The sequence below is a fragment of the Dama dama genome, chromosome 2 (genome assembly GCF_033118175.1).
Source record: "Dama dama isolate Ldn47 chromosome 2, ASM3311817v1, whole genome shotgun sequence".
In the NCBI taxonomy this organism is placed as follows: Eukaryota; Metazoa; Chordata; class Mammalia; order Artiodactyla; family Cervidae; genus Dama; species Dama dama.
This window is the reverse complement of record NC_083682.1, coordinates 37,776,093-37,801,549: the sequence shown is the minus strand read 5'-3', so window position 1 is coordinate 37,801,549 and position 25,457 is coordinate 37,776,093. Positions and strand designations below refer to the sequence as shown.

At 37.8% G+C, this 25,457-nt stretch overlaps 1 protein-coding gene across 2 annotated transcripts; it reads right to left on the bottom strand.

The window, feature by feature from the left end:
* PCF11 (PCF11 cleavage and polyadenylation factor subunit) lies at nucleotides 1-24,204 on the bottom strand. Of its 2 annotated transcripts, none has more exons than XM_061168440.1 (16): nucleotides 23,714-24,204; nucleotides 19,883-20,008; nucleotides 17,975-18,163; nucleotides 17,416-17,607; nucleotides 15,233-16,347; nucleotides 14,526-14,706; nucleotides 13,933-14,416; nucleotides 11,851-13,415; nucleotides 9,893-9,992; nucleotides 5,796-5,915; nucleotides 5,203-5,308; nucleotides 3,769-3,952; nucleotides 3,112-3,267; nucleotides 2,620-2,712; nucleotides 2,036-2,071; nucleotides 1-1,115 (listed from the first exon to the last, which is right to left on the bottom strand). In XM_061168440.1, exons 1-16 carry the CDS (start codon nucleotides 23,903-23,905, stop codon nucleotides 900-902), a joined length of 5,055 nt encoding a protein of 1,684 aa, XP_061024423.1. In that variant the 5' UTR covers nucleotides 23,906-24,204; the 3' UTR covers nucleotides 1-899. The 2 variants fall into 2 exon arrangements, with proteins under 2 accessions (XP_061024423.1, XP_061024428.1); XM_061168445.1 differs by having other exon boundaries at nucleotides 14,326-14,416.
* Nucleotides 24,205-25,457: the final 1,253 nt, after the last annotated feature.

Below are 25,457 nucleotides of genomic sequence, written 5' to 3'. Positions count from 1 at the left end.
TTTCTTCATCATTCTATTTATTACATGTATGAATATTAACATCTCATGGCATCCATCTAATTCAGTCAAAACCAACAAAGGAGAAAAGGTTAACCATGTTTCAAATTAACATTCTTACAGATTCCCCTGTAACTTAAAATAGAAATATGTTCATCTGCATTAAATTGACAAATCTGAAAAATGTCGTTAAAAAAAAAAATCACCTTTAGTACTTAAATATATTTGTTAATCTTTCGATGGCATCAGTGTCCAAGAGTAAGTTAAGTTGCTTCATTAGGTACTTTTCAAAAATGGACATCTGGATGGTTCTCTATAGCTGGAGATATATAGATAGATATGCAAATATGTCCTATTTTAAAATTTTTTTTTCAAATCTGCCTTTTCAATTTGAGAAAAGTCCTGCAGTGCTCTCATCACAACCCCCTTTTGAAGGATAAAAGTAATTCAGACTTTGCTTTAATCATGGGAAGCTGCTGGAAAAAAATCTTATGTTGAGGTTGCTGTTTAATTCCATTTTCACCCAATAAAAAGTACAGAAACACTGTCTTTATTTGATGGTGTGCATAAATATTACACTCCATGGATAGCAAAAATATTTTTTTATTTATAATTTACAGTTTCACAAGTGAAAATCGTACATTTTTACACATACAATTTCATTTTGTTAAATTTGCACACATCTACAGAACTTTCACACGACAAGCACCTGAAACTGTGCAGGCAGTAGGAAATGCAAATACTAAAATGTATTTATTAACCAAGTGATAGCTGAAGGCCCTGCCTCAGCTAGACAATTTATATAGATACGTCTATATATACATAAAAAATTCTTCACCTTCTAGATTTCAACAGCAGCTTTTTTTTTTTTTTAAAAGAAAAACATACCTTTCTCATTTTATTTAAACTGACTCGACTGTATCATTTTCTGTTTTAATTTCAGTGGCTGTTGCTATGCTTTCCTCTGTGCAAGCTGGTGGAGTATCAATTCGTTCTTCCTTAACTTTGGGACTTTCACAGGGTTCCTGCAATTCATTTTTGACAATGTTCAACATAATGTTCAAGGGATTTTCAACTGGTGTCTTGCTGGGAGATGGTGTACAATCAAATGAAGATGTCTACAAAATGAAAAACCCTTTAAGTACTGACAGATATCACATTAAATGACATTTAGTTTTATAAGACCCTTTTATGGGCAAAGAAACATACATATACCAAAGGCAATTTGAAAACCATGCTTTCCTGCAAAACATGCCATAAAGGCAGCCAACTAGACTGTATACTGAGCACTTGATATCTACTCAAGTAATGAGATAAGGTAAGAAAAGCAGTCACCAATATAAGGCCAAAAGAAGTTGGTTAAATGACTAGACATGTTTCTGTGTTTTAACCCCACTATAACCCCCCCTACATATATCCTGGGATTTGTGACTCCTAGTTTCAAATACTCTGATGATTTTTTTTAAATCCCCCCAAACCATCAAAACATCCTGTAAAATCTAATCTTTTGATGACCTAAGTATATCTTCCAAACTGCCCCTTGAAGCTGTGAAACAAATATTCCCTGAGAGTTAATATGTTTCACTGTTTAGTTAAAAAAAAAAAAAAAAAATGGTCGCTACAAATATGAAAAATTTAACTTCTAAGGTCAATACACTGATGTCTTTTCATAATTCACATATGATAATTTAAGTTATTCCTATATTACATGGCTGAGTGGGGTATGTGACAGAACTAAATGTGACCCATAACTTGTACAAAATTATTACCATCATGAACCTTCTCATTTTTAGTCTTACATTTCTCTAGGCCTAATACTCTAGTAAGATCATCAAGATTCAAACGAAAAGAATGCAAGGAAAATGACACAAAATCTCAACAGACCATATCAATCTATCACCAATATTTAGTGAACAACCTAAATGCTCCATCAAATCTTAACAGCTCAACATAGCAAGATTAAAATAACAATATTGAGATGCAAAAAATAAAATTTATCAATGTAAATGAGAACAAAGAGTAACCAAAAAGAACTTACATTTTGATAATCTTCGTAACATGATGGATGATAAATCTGAAGCAAAAACAAAAAAGTTAAGTATTCACATGCATGCTTCCTCATTTCTAATGGACTATTCTGACAAAATTTTCTCTTTAAATTTAAACCAGAAGGTAAACTATCTTTGGAAAGACGAAGAAAATAATTTGGTCAGAAAAACAGATAAAAACAAAATTTTCATTCTGATATTTCTTAAAGCTTCCTTTATAGATTTAGTTAACATGGTAAACTAATATATATGAGTTTTGTTGATGAAATATAAATTCAGATCAAAATAGTGTGATTAAGCAGAAGATTAGCTAGACTCAGAAGACCTACTGCTGGATTTATCATTAACTAGTTAGGCAACCTCTTTTATAAAATGAGTACAAGACCAGATAATTGGTAAAATGCCTTCCATATCAAATACTGTGACTCCCTAAAGTCCAATACTTTAGAAATACTGCTTTTATTAAAAACCATAAAGCAAAAACAATTTTCTTTCAAAGTAGAACTACCCCTACAAAATTTTTTTAAATCTTAACACTTCCTTATAAAGTACGTCATAAAGAGGTGAAAATTACCTTTCCATCTACTCTAATAGCATTTTTTAAATGCCATTCCTCCTCCTCTTCATCCCAGTACTGTTCAAACTGCTCTTGACAGATTTCGCAACTCTAAAAAATAGAATCATATAAAAATGAAGTTTATGTAACAACACATTTAATCCCATTGAGTAAAAATAAGCAAACATTTTGTTACATGGAGAAAAGAATTCAAGAGTTTTCTGAAAATTTAAACAGCGTTCAAATATATAGTACAAAATAAGACCTAAGAATTTTGCATTCTTCCATGCAAAAATAGTTAACATTTCATTGCTCTTGGTCACTAATAAATATGCAGTAACTACAGTGGTTATAAAATACAAACCAAAACTCAAGAAAAACACTGAAGAGTAAAGCTTACAAGAAATCTTATAACTTTATTTACATCTCTCTTTTAATGATTTTATGTTCTTTACTTAAAGGAAGTGAAAGGCATGACCAGAGACAGAAAATTTAACGTTTTCCTCTTACCTCGACTGATCCCGCTGGTCCAGCTGGTACACTTTGGAACTCCTTTTCTTTAGCAGCCTCCTGAGTTTTGAGTACAACTTCTTCGTGTACTTTTTCAAAAAACTGGCTCTTTGCACGTTCTTCCAGATCAGCTATTTCCTCAAATTCTATCCAGTCCTTAAAAAGTTAATTTAAAAAGAGTATATTCATGTGTTTCTAAATTCTTACTGAACACCTTCAGTATAATGCCATTTCAATATAAGAAGTTCATTCTTCTACAATATACTTTAATATTATTTAAAATTTCATCATCTCTATGAGCCCCATAGCTAATAGACAACATAAAGCAACTAATGAACAACTAAGACCTTAATATCAACATTCCACTACCTCTACAGTTACAACTACTTATGCAAGTAAGATAAATTTCGTTTACAATTTACCAAAAAAAAAAAATCAGTCATGGAACCTTGGAATTTTAGAGCTAGAACAACCCTGTGTTCTACTCTAATACAAGCAAATACATACTCTTCAAAAATTTTTTAATTAAAAAGACATTTTATATTCTAGGGGTCAAATTTTATTCAAAAAATTCACTAGTACTCATCAATTACTTAATTTACTTTTAGAATGATATAATTTAAAGGTTAAGAGTTCAGAGGCACATGGATTACTTACTGTTAAACTGTAGTACCAACGCCTATGAGTGACTTTTCTGCTTACATCTTTTTCAGTTCTATTTTGTCGATAATGCCAGTCCAAGTGATCTGCATATACATCTGTCTGTGATGTTGTAAACCTCATTCCACAGGAATAACACTGAATACCAGTGTACAGTCGATTTATAACACTATCATAACGTCTATTTTGAAAAGTAGAGAAATAATCTTTAGTTTTGATAACATGGCTTAATGGCCTTTAAAAAAAAAAAGGCAGTTATAAGTACTTAAATTTTCTACATTTTAATAATGGTGAAACCATTATTATGTGACAAAATAACGTTTCAGCCAAGAGCTGGTTGAGACTTACTATCCAAAGATCAATAATATTTTCTAGCATTGTATCACTGACTGTCTTTACCTTACCTTTGGTTAAATTTTGGAACATGGAGTCTACCCTCTTATCAACAGACCTGGTTCAGTTACTATTTCCCTCTAGCAAATAATGGAATGATCACTGGCCCACTAATAAGGCAATATTTGGCCTATTCTTCGATTACTGTCAGTATCAAGGTGGATATGGCAGAACAATTCAAGTTCATCTTTCCAGAACTTCAGTTTTGAATTACTCAACTGTCCCCCCCAGTCTAAAGAACAGGGAAAGAGAAACTGAGGTCAGCAATAATCAGTTTGTTTTTTTAAATTCTGGGCTCCCTATTTAGAAAGAAATAGGAATGCAAAACAAGTAAGTGAACAAACAGGCCATTAAAAACACCAAAAAAGTTTTTAAAGTAATAGAATAAAGCAAAGCATAGTACACTAGTATTCTGTATACCAGAAAACAAAATATTTAGAGGCATAATATTACTACTGAATAAATTAATGAGAAGTGGTTTTATAACTATATAGAGGAGAGCTGGTAGGACAGTGGAAGAGCCAAATAAGTCTTCACTTTCAGAAGTCAAGAAATTGTCTAAATGGGATAAATCAAGAAATGTAATAAATCAGAAGTTCTTTTTTTTTATGAAGTGCTCTTAACATAATGGATCTAAAAAAGCAACTGTAAATGATTTTATGTAAGTAATACAGGCAATAAAAAAATGAAAATATATGCACCAAATGTTAACACTGGTTATCAGTAAAGTGGGAACTGTAGGTAACTTTATTTTCTTGATTTCTATAAAATGAAAAGTTTTAATCTGTTAAATATCAGCCTATAAAAATCTCATTTTCTTAACTTCAAAAGCATGAAGGATAGCAGTAAAGAAAAAAAGTTATGATTAGGAGAAAATAAAGGTAAAGAAGGACATGAGTGACTTACTAATACCTAATACTCAATCTCCTTATACTTGCTGTAAAAGAGGGGTAAGATGAATGGCACTAATGATAATAACCACTGTTAGAAAGTCATCATCCCTTTTACCTTAGAAAATCAGAAAACTAGATTACATACTGTTTTAATTCTTCAATTGTAAAATTGGTAAGATCTGGAACGTCTTGATCTTCATTTTGATCTTCCTCCTCCTCAGCAGCGGGCTGAGCAGCAACTTCATTTACTTCTTCAATTGAAAAGAAACAACAGACTTCTAAATACCAGTTTCCATGTATTCTTTATAGGGGAACATTAGAGTGTTAAAAGCATATGGAGAACCCCATCCTGTCTACTGAGGGCTTCTGATCTTAGGTTTACTGGCCAAGGAACCTAATGCAATTATTTATTTTGATAAGTGATATTTTGTTTGATCTGTTAAAAGTCAATCTTTATGAAACTCATTAACAGTCTAATTATTTGTATAAGCTAAAATAATATAGAACTAGAAAAAACTCTGCATGTGGTATTTGCAGAATATTTGTTAACTGATAACAATGTCCACTATAAAGGTAACAGTTTCATGTTAGAAAATTTTTGTTTCATTATAAACCAGTTATATTTAATTTTCAGAAAACAAAGTATACCTAAGAATTCTTACCATAGAACATATCATTTTATATCATATGTCTTTATAACTTAAGCTTTGTGTAGATGAATTACAGATCCATACTTACGTGTTGTAGCTGAATCAGGCTGGGACAATTTGAGAATTCCTGTTTTTAGCAGTTTTGAAAATAATTCATTTACATCCACCTGACTGAGATGATTATCAGGATAAGCCTTAGGCAGGGCTCCTTTAAGAAAAGAATACTCTTAAAAGCAGAACAGAGGCAACCTGTGCTAAACATTTTTTAAGTTTTGTTCAAGATTTCCTATCAATATTAACTTTGAAAAAAGCTTAAGATCAGTGTAATTACCAAAACTCCTTTATACTTTGCAATTTACATCAGCAAATCATCACCTCTTAGAAGTCTATTTAGGACAAATAATAAAACCACAAATATTTTATAAGGACATTCCCTGGTGGCTCAGAGAGTAAAGAACCTGCCTACAGCAGGAGACCAGATTCAGTTCCTAAGTCAGGAAGGGCATGGCAACCCACTCCAGTATTCTTGCCTGGAGAATCCCCTGGACAGAGGAGCCTGGAGGGCTACAACAGTCCATGGGGTTGCAAAGAGTCAGGCACAACTGACCCACTAACACTTTCACTTTCATGTACTATCTTAAAAAACCAGTATCACCCACTGCCGCCCAATTACTCCATGCAAAGAAAGGCAGATGCAGAAAGCTTAACGCTTCCTTCTGTGCAGTGTGGCACCACACCTCCAGGTGCAACCTTCCACCCTTTCAGTTCTCTATTCACCTAACTCTACTGGCAAAGGTAGTTTTATAGAGATGAAGTAGGCTACCATCTCTTAGCACAGATTTCCAGGAGGAAAAAAAATAACCAGAGCCTAAACAGAAGCACTGCTGCCCAGCTCCCCAACTCCCCCGCCTCCCCATAACTGCCCAGGGGAACTAATGCAGGGAGATGAGCCATATGGCTCAGAATATACCTACCCCTCTGACCTGTACTAAATCACCACCCTGGGAAAGCACCTCAGACTACTGCTGAACAGGTACATTACTGAAGCTCCAATAATTTGAATAAATGAAACAAGAATAACAATATTCTTCTTAAGTTCACTGGCAAGGAATCAATCCAGTTACATATTTGGCTAAGCACTAATTTAAAAATGATAATTCTTTACCTCAATTATAAAAAACAGTATTTTAATGTTTGTATACCATTATTATGCATCTTATTTACCGCACCTTTACACAACAGTTCTGAACCACTAAAAATTCCTCTTAATGGGAGAAATTCAACTTGCATCCACAATACAATAAATGAGAGCAAACTCAGGGAGACTGAAGGACAGGGAAGCCTGGCGTGTTGCAGTCCACAGGTCACAAAGAGTCGGACATGACTTAGCAACTGAACAACCGCCACCACAATACAAGACATAATCTCTGCCCTTACCCACTGCATACTCTTTACCAGGTGGTGCTAGTGGTAAAGAGCCTGCCTGCCAATGCAGGAGATCTAAGAGATGTGGGTTTGATCCCTGGGTCAGGAAGATCCCCTGGAGAAGGAAATGGCAACCCACTCCAGTATTCTTGCCTGGGAAATCCCATGGCCAGAGGAGCTTGGCGGGCTATAATCCATAGGGTCGCACAGAATTGGACATGACTGAAGCAACTTACCAAGCACGCACTCTTTACATGCAGCAGAGTGCCTTGTGTACAGTAGGCTAATTAATGTCTGCTGAAATGTCTGACTACATGAATAAGTCAATTACAACAGTCATTTCACACACTAGTTTAACATTTACATTTCATTAGAATTAGCTATTTATGTGTCTAGGAATCCTAACTAGCTGATCACATGTCTGCCAGCAGCCAAGTTTAGTGATCAAGAACATGAACTGTAGGAAAAAGAGCTAGGAATCAGACTCCTGGGATTCTAACTAGAAATTCCACTTTCTGATTGTGTTACATGCTAAGTTGCTTATCTGTGCCTCAGTTTACTTTACTTATAAAAGAGTAATGATAATTGTTCCTACCTGAGGTTGTTGTAAAGATTAAATGAATTAATATTTGTAAAGACACTGAGATATTTGGCAGTATATATGTTTGTTTAAAGAAGAACAGTCCAAGTGAAATAAGTCAGTGAAAGACAAATACTGTAAGGTATCGCATGTGGAATCTAAAGGAATATAGTCAGTATTTTACAATAACTATAAATGGAGCAAAAATTTTTAAGTTATGAATCACTATATTGTACACCTATAACATAATTTTTTTAAAAACACAGAAAACAAAAAGCAGCTTTGACAGTATCAGATTTACTTTTCTGTACATTTAGAAACAAGAATAGAGGCGATTCTCAGAAAAGACCTGGAATTTCAAACTTGGGTACCCAATGATGGTGTCTAGTTTATCAACCAACAGATATAACTGAGCAACTATTTAAATTAAAAAAAACAGTCTATAGATCCTGCTACAAAGCTCTTAGAAGGATAAACCTAGCACAATGCCTAGCACACAGCAAATGATCCATATTTGTTTGAATGACTAAATGAACATGAGTATGTTTACTCCAAGGAAAAAAAGGTTTTAAATCTTGAGAAAAAGACCTTGAGAGAAGCCAAACACTGAATACCTTTCGTATCTCTTTTAAGTAAAATGAAGAAGGAAGGCATATCTAACATATTCAATAACCTCCAACCCAGGATATAAGATGTGATTTCCTCTGAGACATTGCTATGCCCTGTATACGTAAGCACCCTAAGGTTGTTAAAGCAAAAGAACACTGACAGGTTTTGTATATTATCTCATACAAAAAAGAGCAAAATTTAGTTGTTGCACACTATCTCATGCTACCAACTCCAATACAACAAACCCTCTACTCAACAAGAAAAACTGAGTTCTAAAGGAAAATACACTAATATAGCACTTTACAAGTCACAAAGTACTTTTGCATATACTATCTCATTTGATTCTCTGGGGAAAAAAAAAAAAAAAAAGATTCCCAGGCAAATCCTGAAATTATCATATCCTATCTACAGAGGAAAAAACTGAAGCCCAGAGAGGCTATCTGCTTATATAAACTCCGCCTACATGTACAGCAGCAGAGTAGAGATTCTATCCCTACTCTTTTGACTTTAGAATTCTAATACTTTCCTTCCCTTTTCATTATGTGAAAATAAAAAAATACTAATCCTGTCAGTCTAGCAATTAAAAGCAAAATGTTTTCAAATTAGTTTCTTATGATACAGCTGAATAATTAATCCATAAACTAGAGCTTGGCTAGGACTTTCCTAGTTACTTCAGAACTTTTGGAAAATTCTGAATTTGTACCCTTTAATAGAGGCACACTAGACCATGTTTCTAAAAATGACTGTTTTAATGATTCAGAAATAAAGCAAGTACCACTACAATTTGGTTAAGTTACCTCTTTTACATATTTCCATTTTTCACCTATTAAAACTAAAACTTTTTTTTGCCTGTACCATGTAGCCTGCAGGATCTTAGTTCCCTTACAAGGAACTGCACACCCAAGGCCCTCAGCAGTACCAGTGCACAGTCCTAACCACCGGACCACCAGGGAATTCTCTAAAACTTATTTTTAAAGCCTCAGTATCTACTAGTGTTATTGTATTCATAACAGTTATGCTTCACCCCACAGATGCTTATCATGGACATCTGCTAGGAAACCACAGAAGTGTTTTTCTACTTCGCTTTCAGCATGTTGTGTACAATTATTACTTAAGCACCCATAAAGACATATAAATGAATCAACTTATAACGTGATGTCCCCAGTATTCACTTAATGTTTACTGGATCATCACATACACACAAAACAAAAATTCAAAGTATCAAATAGCTAAGACTTCTGAGATTTGTCACTGATTTCATTTTATCTCAGCACAAATGTCACATTCCTATCCCAACCTCTACCTGCCACCTAACAAAACTCCTTCCCTCTTTTTTGTGGTCTATCAATCCTGGCTAACCATCTATAGTTGTAAAGGGGTTTAATGTGAAAACACATCAACATTATGCAAACAAGCAGAGAAAGGAAACAAAACATCCCAGTCAGATTAAATTTCTCTAAATTGCATATGCCCTCTCAAAATTGTCACCTTCTAAAACTGACAAGGTAGCCATTAATCAAACAATAATTATTTGTCTTTTGAGAAACACAAAGCTCAGAAAGTTAACATACCTGAAGGATTCTGAACAAATGCTCCAGGATTTTGTGGATGAACTGGCAAAAATTGCTGTCCTTGGCCAAATGCTACTGGCTGAGAAACACCAGTCAGAACCTTTAAGAAAAATCTTGGTTTTAAGAATGTTTTTTCTCTATTTTAACCAAAATCTTAACATTCAAATTACCAATATATTAAAATAGTCACAGATATCATAAGGTCAGGTTTTTATGATAATGAAGATGTAAAAGTATGACCTGACTAGTTCACTCACTTCTAAGGCTCTCTATAAAAAGGAATAATAATACCTTCCCTTAGATTTTTCATAGAATAATAAAAAACTGAGAATGGATGTGAAAGTTCTTTGAAGTCTAAGATACCCTACAAACTTAAGGTAGCCAACAACTAGCGAACTGTGACCTTACACAAATCACTTTACCTTGCCAGCGCATTCTCTTATTTTACAAACAGAAAAACTTACATGCAGATATGTGACCTATACAGAATCATAATGGCCAATAAACATCAGAGCTGAGGCCAGAACTCCTGACCTGACTTCTTTACAAATTTCAGGAGCCTGCTTTAATTAGCAATCTGAACTGCTTTATGATCATTTTGCTAGCCATCAAACTTTGAGTTACAAAGTAGTCTGTAAAAATTTTAAGAGACTGTTAAAAAATAAAACAGCCATGAAACAAGTACTGTATATGTATATATTGTATTGTAGTCAAGAGTGAGGTAGGACATCTGCACACTGCTACTATATAAACAAATGTTCATTTATAAGCCTTGTTCGGGATTCCTCTGAACCTTTAGTGGTATGTATTTTTTCTTATGTATGAAACCCCCATCAATTCTGTATAATGTAGGAACAAGACTAAGTCAAGTCCCATTCTAGAGTATCTTATTGATTACATATCATTTCTTTTAAGAACATGTAATAGAGTAAATCTAAGGAGGCCAATTGTTTTCTCAAGCCACTGGATATGGACAGAAAGTTGCTTTCTAACAATGATGCTTATAACGTGCTTCAAAAGCTTTCTTGTTTTACACTTTCTTCCATGCAATGTTACTAGTATAAATAAATTCATCCTAGTAAGAAAGTGTCAGTACCTGGAAAAAAGTAAATCTAGCCCTGGAGAACTTGAACAGGCAAACAATAATAGTCATTAATATCAACCGAATTAATCACAAATTATAAGCACACTGCTTTAACATTATTTCAATGTGCATTTTAAAACACATGTAGAACAAGTTAACATCAAACAACTGTATTTGACTGGAATGACAGAAAGGTGGTGAAAAGTAAAAAAGCGAGGAAGAAAAAGAACTACAGACCGTAAAAACATGGACAATTTGATTTTCTTGTTTATTTAACTCAGGCTAAGGAAGTTCTCAAAGAACAGTCTATAAAATCAGCTTTATGGTTACTTAAAAGCTTATCAAGGCTTAACAGTTGTATAATGTAGCAGAGGTCTATGAAACACACACAACTGTATCATACTTTAATACCTTTGAAGCCAAAAAAATAAAAATCAACCCATGAAATAAAAAGCCATAACAGGAAGGTTATGCATAAGCAAGGGCAAGGGGTATATGGGAAATTCCTATATTTCATAGCTCAATTTTGCTGTGAGCCGAAAACGACTCTTAAAAAAACAAGTCTATATTTTTTAAAAAACAAGATTTTGTGGGGGTAATGGGAGGGAGATTGGGAGGGTTCTCTAGATCCTGAAAGAACTAAGATCAATTTTGGATTTAAATCACAAATTTCAGTTCCAAAAGACTGTCATCCCATTTTCCTAGCAGTTGGGGTTTTGAAGTACACTAAAAGTTCCTCCAAAAACAAAAATTTACTAAAAAAAAATTAAATCTTTAAAAGCCCTTTCCAACCCATAAACTATATCCTAAAAACCTTCCTCAAATACTAGACACATTAAAAATGCTTCAAGTAACTTTAGAATAACAGACTTACCTGTTGAGATGCCTGAATATTTCCTACTGTTATTGGAGCAGGTAAATTGCCAAAGTTTCCAAATTGAGAACTCTGAAGATTCTTCTCCTCAAAATAGTGTCCAGAAGCTCTGTTAAGGGGATTGGAAAAACTCTGGTTTCCAGGGCCATGTGGTCCATTGAAATTTGGTCCTTGAGGTGAGTCAAACATTTGTTCATGTCTTTGGAACTGTAGTCCTTGGGATGGGGCATTAAAAGCATTACCAGGTGGATCATTATATGGGCCAGTCTGATTGAAAGATACTGATTCAAGCCTCTGTGAAGGATGATTGTCAAATCGTGTGCCTTGAAGACCAAGAGGAATATCAAACCTTGATGCTTGCTGGTGTTGTGGGCCTTCAAATCTCTGAGGCACACCATCGAATCTTGGTTGAACCTGCTGTCCAGGAGGTCCATCAAACCTCTGTGGGCCTGGCTGACCAGTTCTTTCAAATCTAGGACCCGGCTGACCGTGTAATCCATCAAATCTTGGCAGGAGTGATGACTGACCTGGCTGCCCTTCAAACCTTAAAGCATGACAACCTTCAAACCTCGGACCGCCTTGACCCAGAGGTCCTTCGATTCTCAGGCCACCTCCTGGGACCGAAGGACCCTCAAACCTCATTCCACCTCCTTGTTGGACTAAAGGTCCTTCAAACCTGATCCCAACCCCTGGTTGACCATGTGGACCCTCAAACCTAAGGTTCCCACCAAGTTGATTATGTTGTCCTTCAAACCTCATACCAGCTACTGACTGACCATGGGGGCCCTCAAACCTCATTCCAACTCCCTGCTGTAACAATGGGCCCTCAAATCTGATCCCACCTGATGGCTGACCATGAGGTCCATCAAACCTCATTGCAGCCCCTGATGGACCATGACCTCCCTCAAATCTAAGTCCACCTACTGGCTGACCTCGAGGATTCTCAAACCGAAGTCCACCCACAGGCTGACCATGAGGTCCCTCAAACCTCAGACCACCCACAGGTTGACCCCGATGTCCTTCAAACCTGAGACCGCCCACAGGCTGGCCCCCTGGTCCTTCAAATCGCAAACCACCTGCAGATCCCTCAAACCTCAGACCAGGGGAACCTTCAAATCGGAAGCCACCTCCTCCTGCTTGACCAATCGGCCCCTCAAATCGCAGAGGTGTCCCGACTGGTCCTGGAGGACCTTCAAATCTCAAAGGACACCCACCTCCTAACTGGCCTTGTGGTCCTTCAAATCTCAAAGGGCCACCTCCCCCCATCTGTCCTGGTGACCCATCAAACCGAAGAGAACCCGGTGTAGGAGGTCCATCAATTCTAGGGCTTAATTTATTAGGTCCTTCAAAAATCATCTTGGCTGGGCCATCTCTCGCTACTGATGGCCTGCTAGGTCCATCGTATAACGGTCTATCTTCAGCTAAAGCCGTAAGTCGCTGATTTGTATCAAGGCCGGCGAATCTTGATGCAGGGCTATCTACAAATGGTTTATCTGAATCTTCATATCTAGGTCGTTTAAGTGGAAAACGATCATTGAATGGTGATCTCTGCTCTTCTCGTACACCTTTTAAAAGGAAAAAAAAATTATTTCCCTGAATCTGATAATTTATATCAAATTATCTTAAAATATTCTTCCTATATTCTTGTAAATGTTCATTCAAAAACATCCATAACTATCTCACTATCAGAGGGGAGGGAAAAGACAGCAACAAGCAGCAGGTCAGAGAATGCCCTCTAGAACCAAACACATGGGGTAAAAAACCCCCACTCAGACAAGTTACTAATTATATGACTTTGAGAGCAAGTTATTTAACCTCTCTGGTCTTGTTTCCTATCTGGAAAATGGGGATAATATATACTTCACTGGGTCACTGTGAGGAATGCATCAGATTACAAGTACCTAACACACAGTCGACCCTTTCAGTATTAGCTCCCTCCCCTTTGAGGGAAAAAAACTGAAACAAAACAAACAGCAAAGCAGTAGTCTGAACAGTCACAAAAATCCATCCCCACTTAGCTTGTTCATTTTCCCTTCACTGCTGTGTGATTCAATAGGTATAATCTGATTTAACTTTTTCTACCTTTAGAAGAGACTTGCTCGTCATGTCTTCTCCGGCCCTCATGGGGTGAAAGATTCTCAGCATAAGTACGACTCCCAGATATAGGAGAAAGACGTCTTGCTCTTTCACTAAATTGTTCTTTTCTGTCAAACTGTGCTCCACTATTCCTACTTGCATGTTTACTTTTGGATGGCTCACATTCTATTCCAGACAACAAGGCATCAGTCAAAGGGTAGTCAAAAATATCAGGATCTAAGAGATCAAGTCTTGGAAATGAATGCTGAACCTGTGTCCTTTTCAGTTTTGCTTTATGTTCATAGTAGGTTAATTCAGCATCAGATAAGAGAGGTTTCTTTTTTAATCCACCTTTATTTTCTTCTGTAGGACTATCCCGTACACTGCATCTATGTTTACCTTCTTGATACTGAAATAGCTGTCGTATTTGATGCACAACAACAAGGAACTCATCCTGTGTAATTTCACCAGATGCTAAACGTTCACTCGTCTGCATAGGGATGATAAAAGGAAATCAAATATTTTAAATATAAAAAGTACTTACAAAAAAAGTTACAGACAAAAGGAGAATCATGACTACATGGGAGCATGGTAGCTACCTTTTGAAGTAATTCTCTTTTGCTTGCAACAGTTAACTCTTTAGGAATCTGAAGATTGGCATCTACACTTAATCGATGCTGCGGCTTTGGGGCTCGAGGTGACAAGATTCCTTTAGTGCTTGACCAGCTCTCCCTATGCCTTAGATGAGGAGCTTTACTATGTTCATCACCCTGTTGTGAACTGAAACCATAAAAGGAATATGTTACTTTATTAAAAATATTTAAATACTCAGGACCATATTCAAAGATTCTTAATAGGATCTGGTTAAAATGAACACATGTAATAAAAGTTAATTGAATGATTAAGAGCACAAGATCTGAAGTCAAGAAAATCAGATATAAATTCTGATTCTTGTATATCCTGGATGTGCATAGGATCTGGTTAAAATGAACACATGTAATAAAAGTTAATTGAATGATTAAGAGCACAAGATCTGAAGTCAAGAAAATCAGATATAAATTCTGATTCGTGTATATCCTGGATGTGCCACCTTAGGTAGATTAGTTAACCTTCCTAAACTTCACTTTCCTTATCTCTAAGGTAGCAATAGTAATGGTACTTAACTTGACAAGGTTTTAGGAATTAAAGGGGGGGGAAAAAAGTACTAATTATACCACCCAGTAAACACTGTCCAGTTTTTGAAGTATAACACTGTGTTTTTAAAGGTACACATTATTGTACTTGATTAAAAATGTTAACATCCTACCTTTTATTTTCTTCCCAACCGGATTTCCATCTTTTGGTAGACTTGGAACTTGGCCAATTTTCTACATTCTCCTTTGGTTCAGTGCCTGACTTGGTAGAATGTTGACCTGCAGCCTCTTGTGGTCGTTCCTCTTCAGTCTTTTTTATCCGCCTTGGATCTCGAAGATCCTGTTTAGTACTTCTCTTTGCACTTCTTTCTTCCCTGGAAGGTGTAAACTCTTCCATGTGTGACTGTTTAACTCCTGACTGGCGAATCTTGCCAGCTTTGGGGGTTGAGGTTGGAGACATACTCCTTTGCCTCCGTTTGGGTGACCGCCTGTCTCTTCTCTTGGGAGAATGTATAATCGGTGACCGAGACTTGGGTGATCGTGATCTTGATCGCTTTCTAGTACTCGATCTCCCAGGTTTTGTCCCCTGTTTTTCCGATTCTTCCGTTATTGTATCCTGTTTTTGTACAATACCATTTATGATTTTATTTCTACTTCCCAGCAGTCTGTGTTCAGATGATTTCATGTGCTCATCTTTATCCTTTTTTTCTGCAGTTTTTCTCTTGTCCTTTATATCATCATCTTTGCTATCAGTCTTATCCTGAAGATGTTTTTTTAATCTTGGATCTCTCTTGCTCATATCAGACACCCTTGTACTTTCAGATTCTTGATTTTTCAAGTCTTTTGTGTGGGATAATTTGTTTTTCAAAGGTGACGGTGATTTAGATTTAGATTTGGATTTAGAATCCAATTGGTCAAGTTCTTTCTTGGTTATTTTTTCACCTGATTTACTTTTTTCTTGCTTGGATGAATTTAGTTTTTCAGAGGGTACAGTTTTACTTGTCTTAATATCAGATTGGTTCAGTGTGTTCATTAGGAATTCTTTCCTGTGACTTTGATCTTTTCCATGAGAAGAATGTTGACTCATCCTATTAAGACGGGGATCCCGGTTAGTTCCTTTCGTATCTGGAATTTGTAAGGATGGACCTGGACGACTTTTCTCAGGCTGCACAGGAACCTGATGGGGAGCTTTAACTGCCATAGGGGGAATCTGTGAAACATGTAATTTGGATGGTGCAGATCCAGGACCTAAGTTGGATGTCTCCTGCTGAACACTAAGAGAAACTGCCTGAAATACAAAATAAACGTTCATGTTACAGCCGTGAAAACATTCCAACACTATTTTCAGTGCAATCTTTTGGTTTTTTAAGTGGAAATAAAAACAAAAGAAAGATCATATTTATTTATGTGGCCTGTTATTTCTTCCTGGTTTTCTACTTTGGGGTTTTATAACTTTTAGGTAGAATGGGGGAAAAAAAATCTTCTAATTATTCAGAATTCTGGGCCAGACTGATATTAAGAAACTACTAAATAAATCACTGCACTCTAGTCGCACAGGCATCAAAGTCAAAGTCATAAAATTTAGTTCCTCTCACAGTGGCACTGATAATGACCTTATAAAATTTTGCAGTGCTGTACTCCCTCACTCTCAAATAAGGCCAAGCACTAAGTAAAATAATATATTAAGATTATTCATGAACAGAAATACACAATCTTCCTGGCCTCCTTAATTTTGTGATGGCTTTTTTTGTGTGGTAGTCTTCTAAGGAACCTGCTAAAAATTTCTGCTCATGAAACCTAACTGCAGAAAATATTATTAATAAAGACTAGGCAAAAACATTTGCCACAACACACCATCTGGGGACTGATATTAAGAAGTTCACATAATTTTTAACAAAACTAAGATGTTATCTCATAAGACAGCAATCTAATAAAAAAGTTTTTGAAAGAAAATAGTGCAGTTTATATTCAAGTGAGTTTTACAATAAAGTGAAAGTCGCTCAGTCGTGTCCAACTCTTTGCAGCCCCATGGACTGTAGCCTGCCAGGCTCCTCTGTTCATGGGATTCTCCAGGCCAGAATGCTGGAGTGGGTTGCCATTCCCTTCTCCAGGGGATCTTCCCCACTCAGGGATGGAACCCAGGTCTCCTGCATTGCAGGCAGATTCTTTACTAGCTGAGCTAACAGCAATAAGGATATAAAAACTTGCCCTAACAAATATACCTTAATTTGCAAAATAAAGGCGAAACAAATACACTGTTAACAAACGTAACATGTTAATACAAATACAAAATAATTCCACCCCCACCAGAAGGCAAATTTAAAAATACTCAAAATGCCAAATCTCCTTTACTTACCAGTTGTGCCTTAGCTTGCTCAAGTTCAAGCTCCAGCTTTTTCTGCTGAAGTTCTAACAGCTGCTTTTGTTTTGCCAGTAATTGCTGCCTTATTAGTTGCTCTTGAGTAAGGTTCTTTTGTATATCCGGAATAGGAGGAGTGGAGATGCTAGGGGAACTGACCACTGTGCCAGGTGTTGAAGACTCTTCAGGCTACAAGAAAAAATAATTTGTTAAAAAAAAAAAAAAAAAAATCACAGCTAAAAAGGAAGTAGCCAAGGGGGAACTAAAAGTTATCAGTTTCTCTTTTAATAAACACTACCCATAACCTTAAATGGCTAATCATGTTTAAAAGCATACAGAAAATTTTCAGGAATTTAAAAATCAAAATAAATATATTATGCACTAAACAAGGACAATACTTATCTTCAAGGCACTGTGAACCTGAGGAGGGGAACTTTTTAATTAAACTGATTCAGCACGGCATATTCTTGATACTTTTTTCTGGCAAGACATTTCAGAAAAGTCAAAACTTGACAGTTGAAAGTATTAGCTATGTATCATTTATGTTAAAACTTACCGATTTATTTAAAAACTTAGGATTCACATGGATGCTAGATGTATTCACATTGGGGGGCAGAGGTTTAATAGGCCAAGCAGGATCTAACGAATTGACTCTGACATCCAGGGCATAAAGTTTCTTCAAAGGAAATATTTCATCCCATGTGGAACGTAATTTAAATAAACTTTTTCTAGTATTTTCATCCACCTAGAACAACAGAACAATTCTATGGCTTGTTAAGTTACTATAGGATATTTTATATATCAAGTATAATACTACATCAATCTCAGTTCTACTTCACATATAGCACACATACTTCTCATTCATAATTACATATAACAGTAATAATTTAATAAAATTATATTTGCACATAAAGTTAATTAAAAAAACTTGTCAAAAAAAAAGACCTGACACAGTATTCCTAATGTAACTTTTACTCCAGACAAAAATATAAAACTAGAAAATAGTTTATCTGATGACTTAAATTTTAAGCTATTTACATTTAGTACAAAGTTAAAGTAAGACAAAACTATTTAACTGATCTCATGCAATACAATATGGTCAGTACCTATGAACAAGCTATTTATAGTGTGGTAGACACCTGAATAATTTAAATTCACAAAATTTTACCCACTGGTAAGCTTCAGTTTTATATATCTGCTCATGCTTTAGTATTATATAACTTATCTGCTCATGCTTATGATGAGCACAATACTTCTTAAATTACCATCAGAGAAATCTAGCACTTGGGAAAACGGAATTAGATTTTTAACTATATTTGAATCTTTAGATATTTACTACAAAGTCATTTTCATCATCTTCAGTATTAAGGCCTAGTTAAGAGTCAGTAAAAGTATTCTACCAAACACCCAAATGAATCTGAACATCCTGAAACTGAAACCAAGAAACTGGTTTAGCATCCCTATTTCTATAATGCAAAGTTGGTTTCTCCTTAAAGTCCCAGGCAAGCAGTATTTAGTAAAGGTCTACAGTACTATTAACAAGTTCTATTAATACTATTTGAAATATGGCTTTCCAAATTTCTTCTGCATATACAGGAAAAGAGTTACTCAAGTAGCAACTACACATTTTCTAACAAACAAGTAAAATCTGATAACTAGTAGTTCGTTCTAAATAACCCCAATTCTCCAAGCCTGACAACTGTAAAATTTCTCAAGATATCTACTAAAATGCAGTTTTTGCTTAGAAACAGTGTTTAAACCCAAGTATCTTATAAATGTCCTTTTGCTCAGCTTGAAAGATGAAGCCTGACAGGAAAAAGAATTACTTCAGCAAATCCTTTGTCTTCCTCAACATAATAACTAGATTACCAAACTATCAGATACAATGTTATAGAAGGAATTTACAATTTCTAGGTAAAAGAAACTAACAATCCTTTCTTCTAAACACTAAGAGGGTCCAGAATTGGGGGGGGGCAGGGGGGTGTACTTCCAAAATAACCTAAAGCATTTCACTGATCCACCAATTCACATATCTCATAAAATATACTTGAACAAAGTAACAACAGTAACACTTCCAGAAAAAAAAAAAATCAAAAGTTTCAGGAATCACAGGTTGACATACACTAGCATTATGCTTTTTAAGAAAGTTAACATCCTAACACCAGAAACCCAAACAATGACATTTGAAGTACTCTTGACAGCTTCAGATCTTTTTGCCTACATTCTAGTGATGAAACAGATCTTCTATCAAATAAACAAACACACATAAAAAATTCTAAAAGCAAACTCATCTGTTTTTGAATGGATAATGTTAAAAAACCTAGCACCCACTTTAGGTATAAAACACTTTTAGCCTAAAAAGAATAAACATTTCACCACCCAAGAAAACCCAACACAAAAGCAAGAATTTATTTAATCAGGAACATTTTTTTAAAAATTCAAATGTTTCTAAATGTATATATACCTTTTCAAACACACAAATAAATGTTGCAACTAGATTTTTAGTAAAGGCAGTGAGATACTCTCTTCCAACATTTTTCACGATAGAATCCATAAGGTACATAACAGGAAGCTTCTCTGAGGAGGGAGCCTGAGTAATAAAAAGAAACTGAGAAGTTTAGTATAATGAATTGCCACCAAAGAATTACTTTTAAAAATGAGTTTTTAAGCTACAATACAGACCTCTATTTTGTTGGTATTAAATACTTTTGAATCAATATTAACCTTTAGGAAATTTAAATGTTCAAGTTCTCACCTCTTACAATGTTCTTTAGTTGAGCATACAAAGTTCAGAATTAATCGGAAAGAAAAGTCTCTAGTACACTCATTTAACAATCAATGGAATTTCAAGTTTGTATAGTAAAAAAAAAATAAATCCGTGTTTAAAAGTGACCAAAAAAAGGGGTGGATATTTTCTGCAATCCAAGTGTAAGCTTTGTGACCCACATTAACTTTAATGTACCTAGACTCAATGAAACAGTTTTCAGACCTCTGGCCCTAGTCTTATTTTATATGTTAAAGTCTATGAATCCTTGTTACCTGTAAAATCATTAGGATTATTTCTCTATAATCCAATGAACAAAAGAAATTAAGTACACTTCACATATGAAGTTAATGACAAAAAAAAAAAACTTTTAAACTTGCACATTAACATGCATAAAAGTGCAAGTTGTTACTGATACAAGAAAAACTGGATGGAGCAGCCGCTGAGTCATGTAAGTCAGGTTGAACTTGACTCTGGAAACCAGGATTTGTCCTGAAGATTTTCTTCACCGCATGGACTCTCCGTCGAAATAGTTTTCCTCTGACCCGCACAAACCAAGGTTCTAAATTTGTGCAGGGCCTGTATGATGACGTCGATACAGGTGGCCCTTTCCAAAGCAAAGCAAAGTTGCCCCCTCTCAACTGTAAACCCTACCCATCACTGGCTTTTAGAAGGCACAGCAAGTTTCCAGAAAGCATCAGCAGGTTCACAGACTTGTTGAGGAGCATTAAAACACACCACATAAACCAAGTGTTAACTCCCACTCCACAGGAGCACCCACGATTTAAAAACAAAAGTAACCCCCTTTACCCTTCCCATGTGTATAGGAATCTTAACCCTGAACAACACTTACCCACAGCTACCTGTAGCTAGGGTAAGCTCACAGTTCTGCAGTACACAACGCCACCATTATTTCACAAAACCAATTGCCCGTACAAGTGTGTGGAAGTGCTCCTGCTTCTGATAACAACCAAAGTTGACTAAGGAAACCTTTGAATAACTTTGTATGAAGAAAGTTTTTTACAGTACTAATAAAAGGGTTTCACAAGGCCATTGCATGTGGGTAAACTGTTAAGTACCAACATGTCAATTGCTTTACTGCTGTTGTCTTTATCTTACCATGTCATGTTTTATACCATTTTAGTCATTGTTGTACCTATGAAGAAACAGGCTCTTTAAAACCAGAATCTGTTCAGTAGGCTAACTTTTTATTGTACAAGTAAATGAATCCTTATATGTAATATTTTTTCCCTACTGCCTCATGGGAGGAGTCAAAGAAGTGTGAATCCTTAAGTTTAGTAATGCTGAGACACTAGAGGATAAGGACACAAACATTCACCTCCAGAAACACAAAATCAAGCCAGTTTGCTACCAAATGACAGAAAATCCCTCCCCTCACCCTTGCCCCCATCCCTCATATTAAGATACTCCCCCAAAGTGACTGTTACATCTTTCCCTTCATCTGGCTTTACAAAAATAACCAGGAAATGTGTGCCCAAAAAAAAAAAAAAAAAAAATTCAGCTGTCTTTCATCAGCAAATAGTCCATCTATTTTCACCACTCTGTGTAGCCATACACAAATACAAATTTTAATGTGGTCACTATAGTCAGCATTTAGCTTTCCACTTCTCGAAGGTCTTCTGGATCCTTTTAAAAACCAGCAAGGAAACGGTTGAGTGACAACCTGAACTGCTAAATATTAGGCTCTGTGGAGCATTAGTAACCCCAAAAATACGAGGTAGGACTTTAAAAACCAGTGATATTTTCTTAAAAAACGCAAGTGCACTTTTGTTTTTTTATAAAAGGCATTTAATGTTAAGCCTTCAACAAGGCAAAAACTTAAGGTTTCATGTCCAACATGTTTGTGGTATCAATAAAAAGGATGTTGAATATGAGGAATGCTTCCTTTTAAAATCTCATACTTTCAAAAAAGAATAGCTGTTTCACACAGACACTCACAGGAAAAGGTGAATAGGGACTCGTATTTTAGCTGTCAGACTGAGCATGACAAACTTGTTGGGGCTTAAAAAATAAAAACCCTTACTTTTTGTCAGTAAGGGATACACCGCCTGAAACCGTGTATCTTGTGAACACATTTACCCAAAAGAGTGGACAGAACCTATAAGAATGAACCCAAGTCACTTAAAGACTTTGTTTAAAACACACAACCACGTAGATAAAAATAAGTCTTGGAAACAAATTCTACACCTTACAAAGGTAAATAAAAAAGACAAATACATATTTCATATGTTTTATTCACAAATTTTATAATATCAGTCACACATTTCAAAACCATTTATTAAAGTCAGACCACTCAGTTTTACACTAGACAGAAACCGCCTCTAAACAATATATTGGTGGTTGTTGTTAAAGTGGCCTTTTAAAAGGGGTTCACTCTGCTAAAAGGAGGCTGATCCTGATCATTTCAATCACTAACTAGAAAAAAAACTAAACCGTAAGTACAAGCTTCAAAAATAACTTAAAACGTAGTACTGGGAAGCTTTTAAAACTCATTACGATAACGAAGTTTAACAGTAAGTTGACTTAAATGACACATCGCTCCCACATGAATCCACAGAAGAGGAGAACTATAGGGAAATATAGGGTGGCAGAGGACCACTACTGTCAAGGGGTGAAGCAAAGAACGTCTTCACTCTCAGGGAAGGAAGGGAGGGGGGAAAAAGGAGAAAAGGAAGAGGAGGGACTGAACTTCTCAAAAAAAAAAAAAAAAGAACTACAAGTACTTGTTACCCAGTGGGCCAGTTCTCCACCTACAGGTTGGATAAGATCTCCTCCCCACCCTCTCCAACCCCACCCTCGACCCCAATTTTCCCGGATTTGGGGACAAATGAGACCTTCCGACAGGAGAATGTACACAAGTTCTATCTAGCCGCCCCCACCCCAAAATGGGGATGACGGGTGTGAGCAGCTGCCTGGCTGGCAGAGAATGGATTCTCCTCTCTTCCCTTTCGCATCATGTGCTTTCCAGGCGCCATGTTGGGCTCCTAACAGGCGGCTGCTCCACTCGGGGGCCAAGGCCCTATTCCCACCCCCCAACAGCTCGCTCCCAGGTCCCCCTTCACCTCCTTCCAACCCACAGAGCACAATTACCCAAAAGGGCTCGGGGACGGGGACGGGGGGGCGGGGGCGACGGGGGAAGAATCACTCCCCACCTTCCCGGGGCGGGGGGGCACTTCAAAAGGCTTTAACTCTTACTTCCCCACACCACGAACTGCCTTCCAGTCTCCCCCTCCCCAAAGGAGCGCGTGTGTGTCGGGATACACGAGGCAGTGGCCTAAATAGGGAGCTGGGGAGCGGAAGTGGGACTCCACCCTTGATCCTCCCCACTCCCTCCCCGAGAGAGGCCCATGCTCGAAGCCTGGGCCAAAGACCGAGAACCTGAGTTGGAGGGGGGGAGGGTTGGAGAGGAGGAACACCGTCCCCCTTCGGATGGAAGCGAGACCTGGGATGAGGCTGACACTAAAATCAGGGAGTATTAGAAGAATAGGAGGCTGCGGGGTGTATAAAAACCTTGGCGGTTTGGGCCTCGATGAGAGAGACGATCTCCTTGGCGAAGGGCAGGTTCTCCTCGGCTAGAATGGTCAGCATATTGATGTGCGGTTTGCTATTGAAGGTCAGGTCTTCGAGTGATGACTGATAATCCCGACAGGCGTCCTCCCGGGCCCCCGCAGTACCGGCCTCGGCCGGCGTCTGCTCTGACATTGCGCCGCGGCCCCCCTCCGAGGTCCGCCGCAGCTGAAGCTGAAGCCGCTCTGGATACCCCGCCTCCCTTCCGACTCCTCTCTTCCTCTCCCCGGGTCTCTCGCGGCTCCGGCTTCACCACATGCTGACCGCGGAGGGGGGTTGGGGGACGACACAGGGGGAACCTCGGGTATGAAACGCCGCCGTCTCACGGGTGATCTCCGTCCACTTCCAGCCGCCACAGAGTCTTCTTTCTCCACAGACACAAAATGGCGGCGGCAGTGGCGGCTCCAGCTCCGAAAATGTCTGTGTTCCCAACCGCTGCGTCGTGCGAAATGAGCTAGGGGAGGGGAAATGTGCGGTAAAAGGGCGGGGCCGTTGATAACACAAGACGCGATTGGCTCGCCCTGCAACGTCACAAGCCCCGCCCCCGGCCCTTCCGCTGTACGTCCTGGCACCGCCTTCTTCTCCGGGTCCTACCCGGGCTTTCGCAACACCTATTTCTCAGAAGTGGGGTGGAAAGACGGCCCCTCTCATTGGCCGATTCGTAAGGGACTGTTCGGTCATTTGTTGCCATAACAACCCATTCAGGGCGGCCTGTGGGCCCGGCGGAGGCTGTTCCCGAGGCCCAACCCAACCGGTTTAAGGCGAGCGCTCAGCGGCCGGCTCTTCGACCCTCCCTCCGCATCGCCCCGGCCGCTGAGGCGCTCTGTCAATCATCAGCTCTTCCGTCAGCCGGGCTGCCGCGCCGGAAAGTTAGGGCTGAACCGGGAGGGGGTGTTTGGCCCGCCCCGCCTACTCCCGGCGCGTCTTGGCGACTCAGGTGCTCCCGAGAGCCTGGGCGGGCCCCGCTGTCGCGGCCGACCATCCCCTCCCGGAGCCGAGGGCCGGAGGGAAGCGCCGGCTTCACCCGGAACCTCGGGAAGAGCCCCTAGAGTCGGCTCTGGCGCGCCGCTTTCCACTGCCACAGACAAGAAACACCTCGGCTGGCTGTCTAGAGTTGAAACCGTTTATTTAGAAGGCGTGTGTGAGAGAGAGAGGGGAAGGCTTTTCTGAGGCATGTGGAATATTTGGGAAGCCCGTCCTGAGTTCTAGGAAAGGTATCTCACCACAGCCTCACCCAGCCCCGAGCCGATTGCTCCTTCGAAACACCCCTAGGGTTCGCAGTTTGGGTCACCTAAGAAATACTACATAAATACTTGCAAGGATCTTTTCCCAGGCTTCTAAAATCCTATTTGAAGGCTGGAAATGACGCAAAACACAAGAGCATTCAAGTGCGGAGGAGCTGCCACAGAACACAATCAACTAAATGGTGGTTTTTGTTTTGTTTTCGTTGAGTCGAGATAGTAATCTAAATGTAGGCTGGGGGAAAAAAAAAGGTATTAATTACATAAAATGTGCATTGTCCTCAGGCTACTAGGCTCTGCAGAGGTTCTTTGTTGTTCCCCGGAAGAAACCGCTCTTAAATAAATGAAGTAATTCCTTTATTTGTCCCATGTAAAGTAACATTTTTGTTTCTTTTTGTTTCGTTTTGGGGTTTTTCAGCAGCTTGATTGAGATTTATTGATAATAG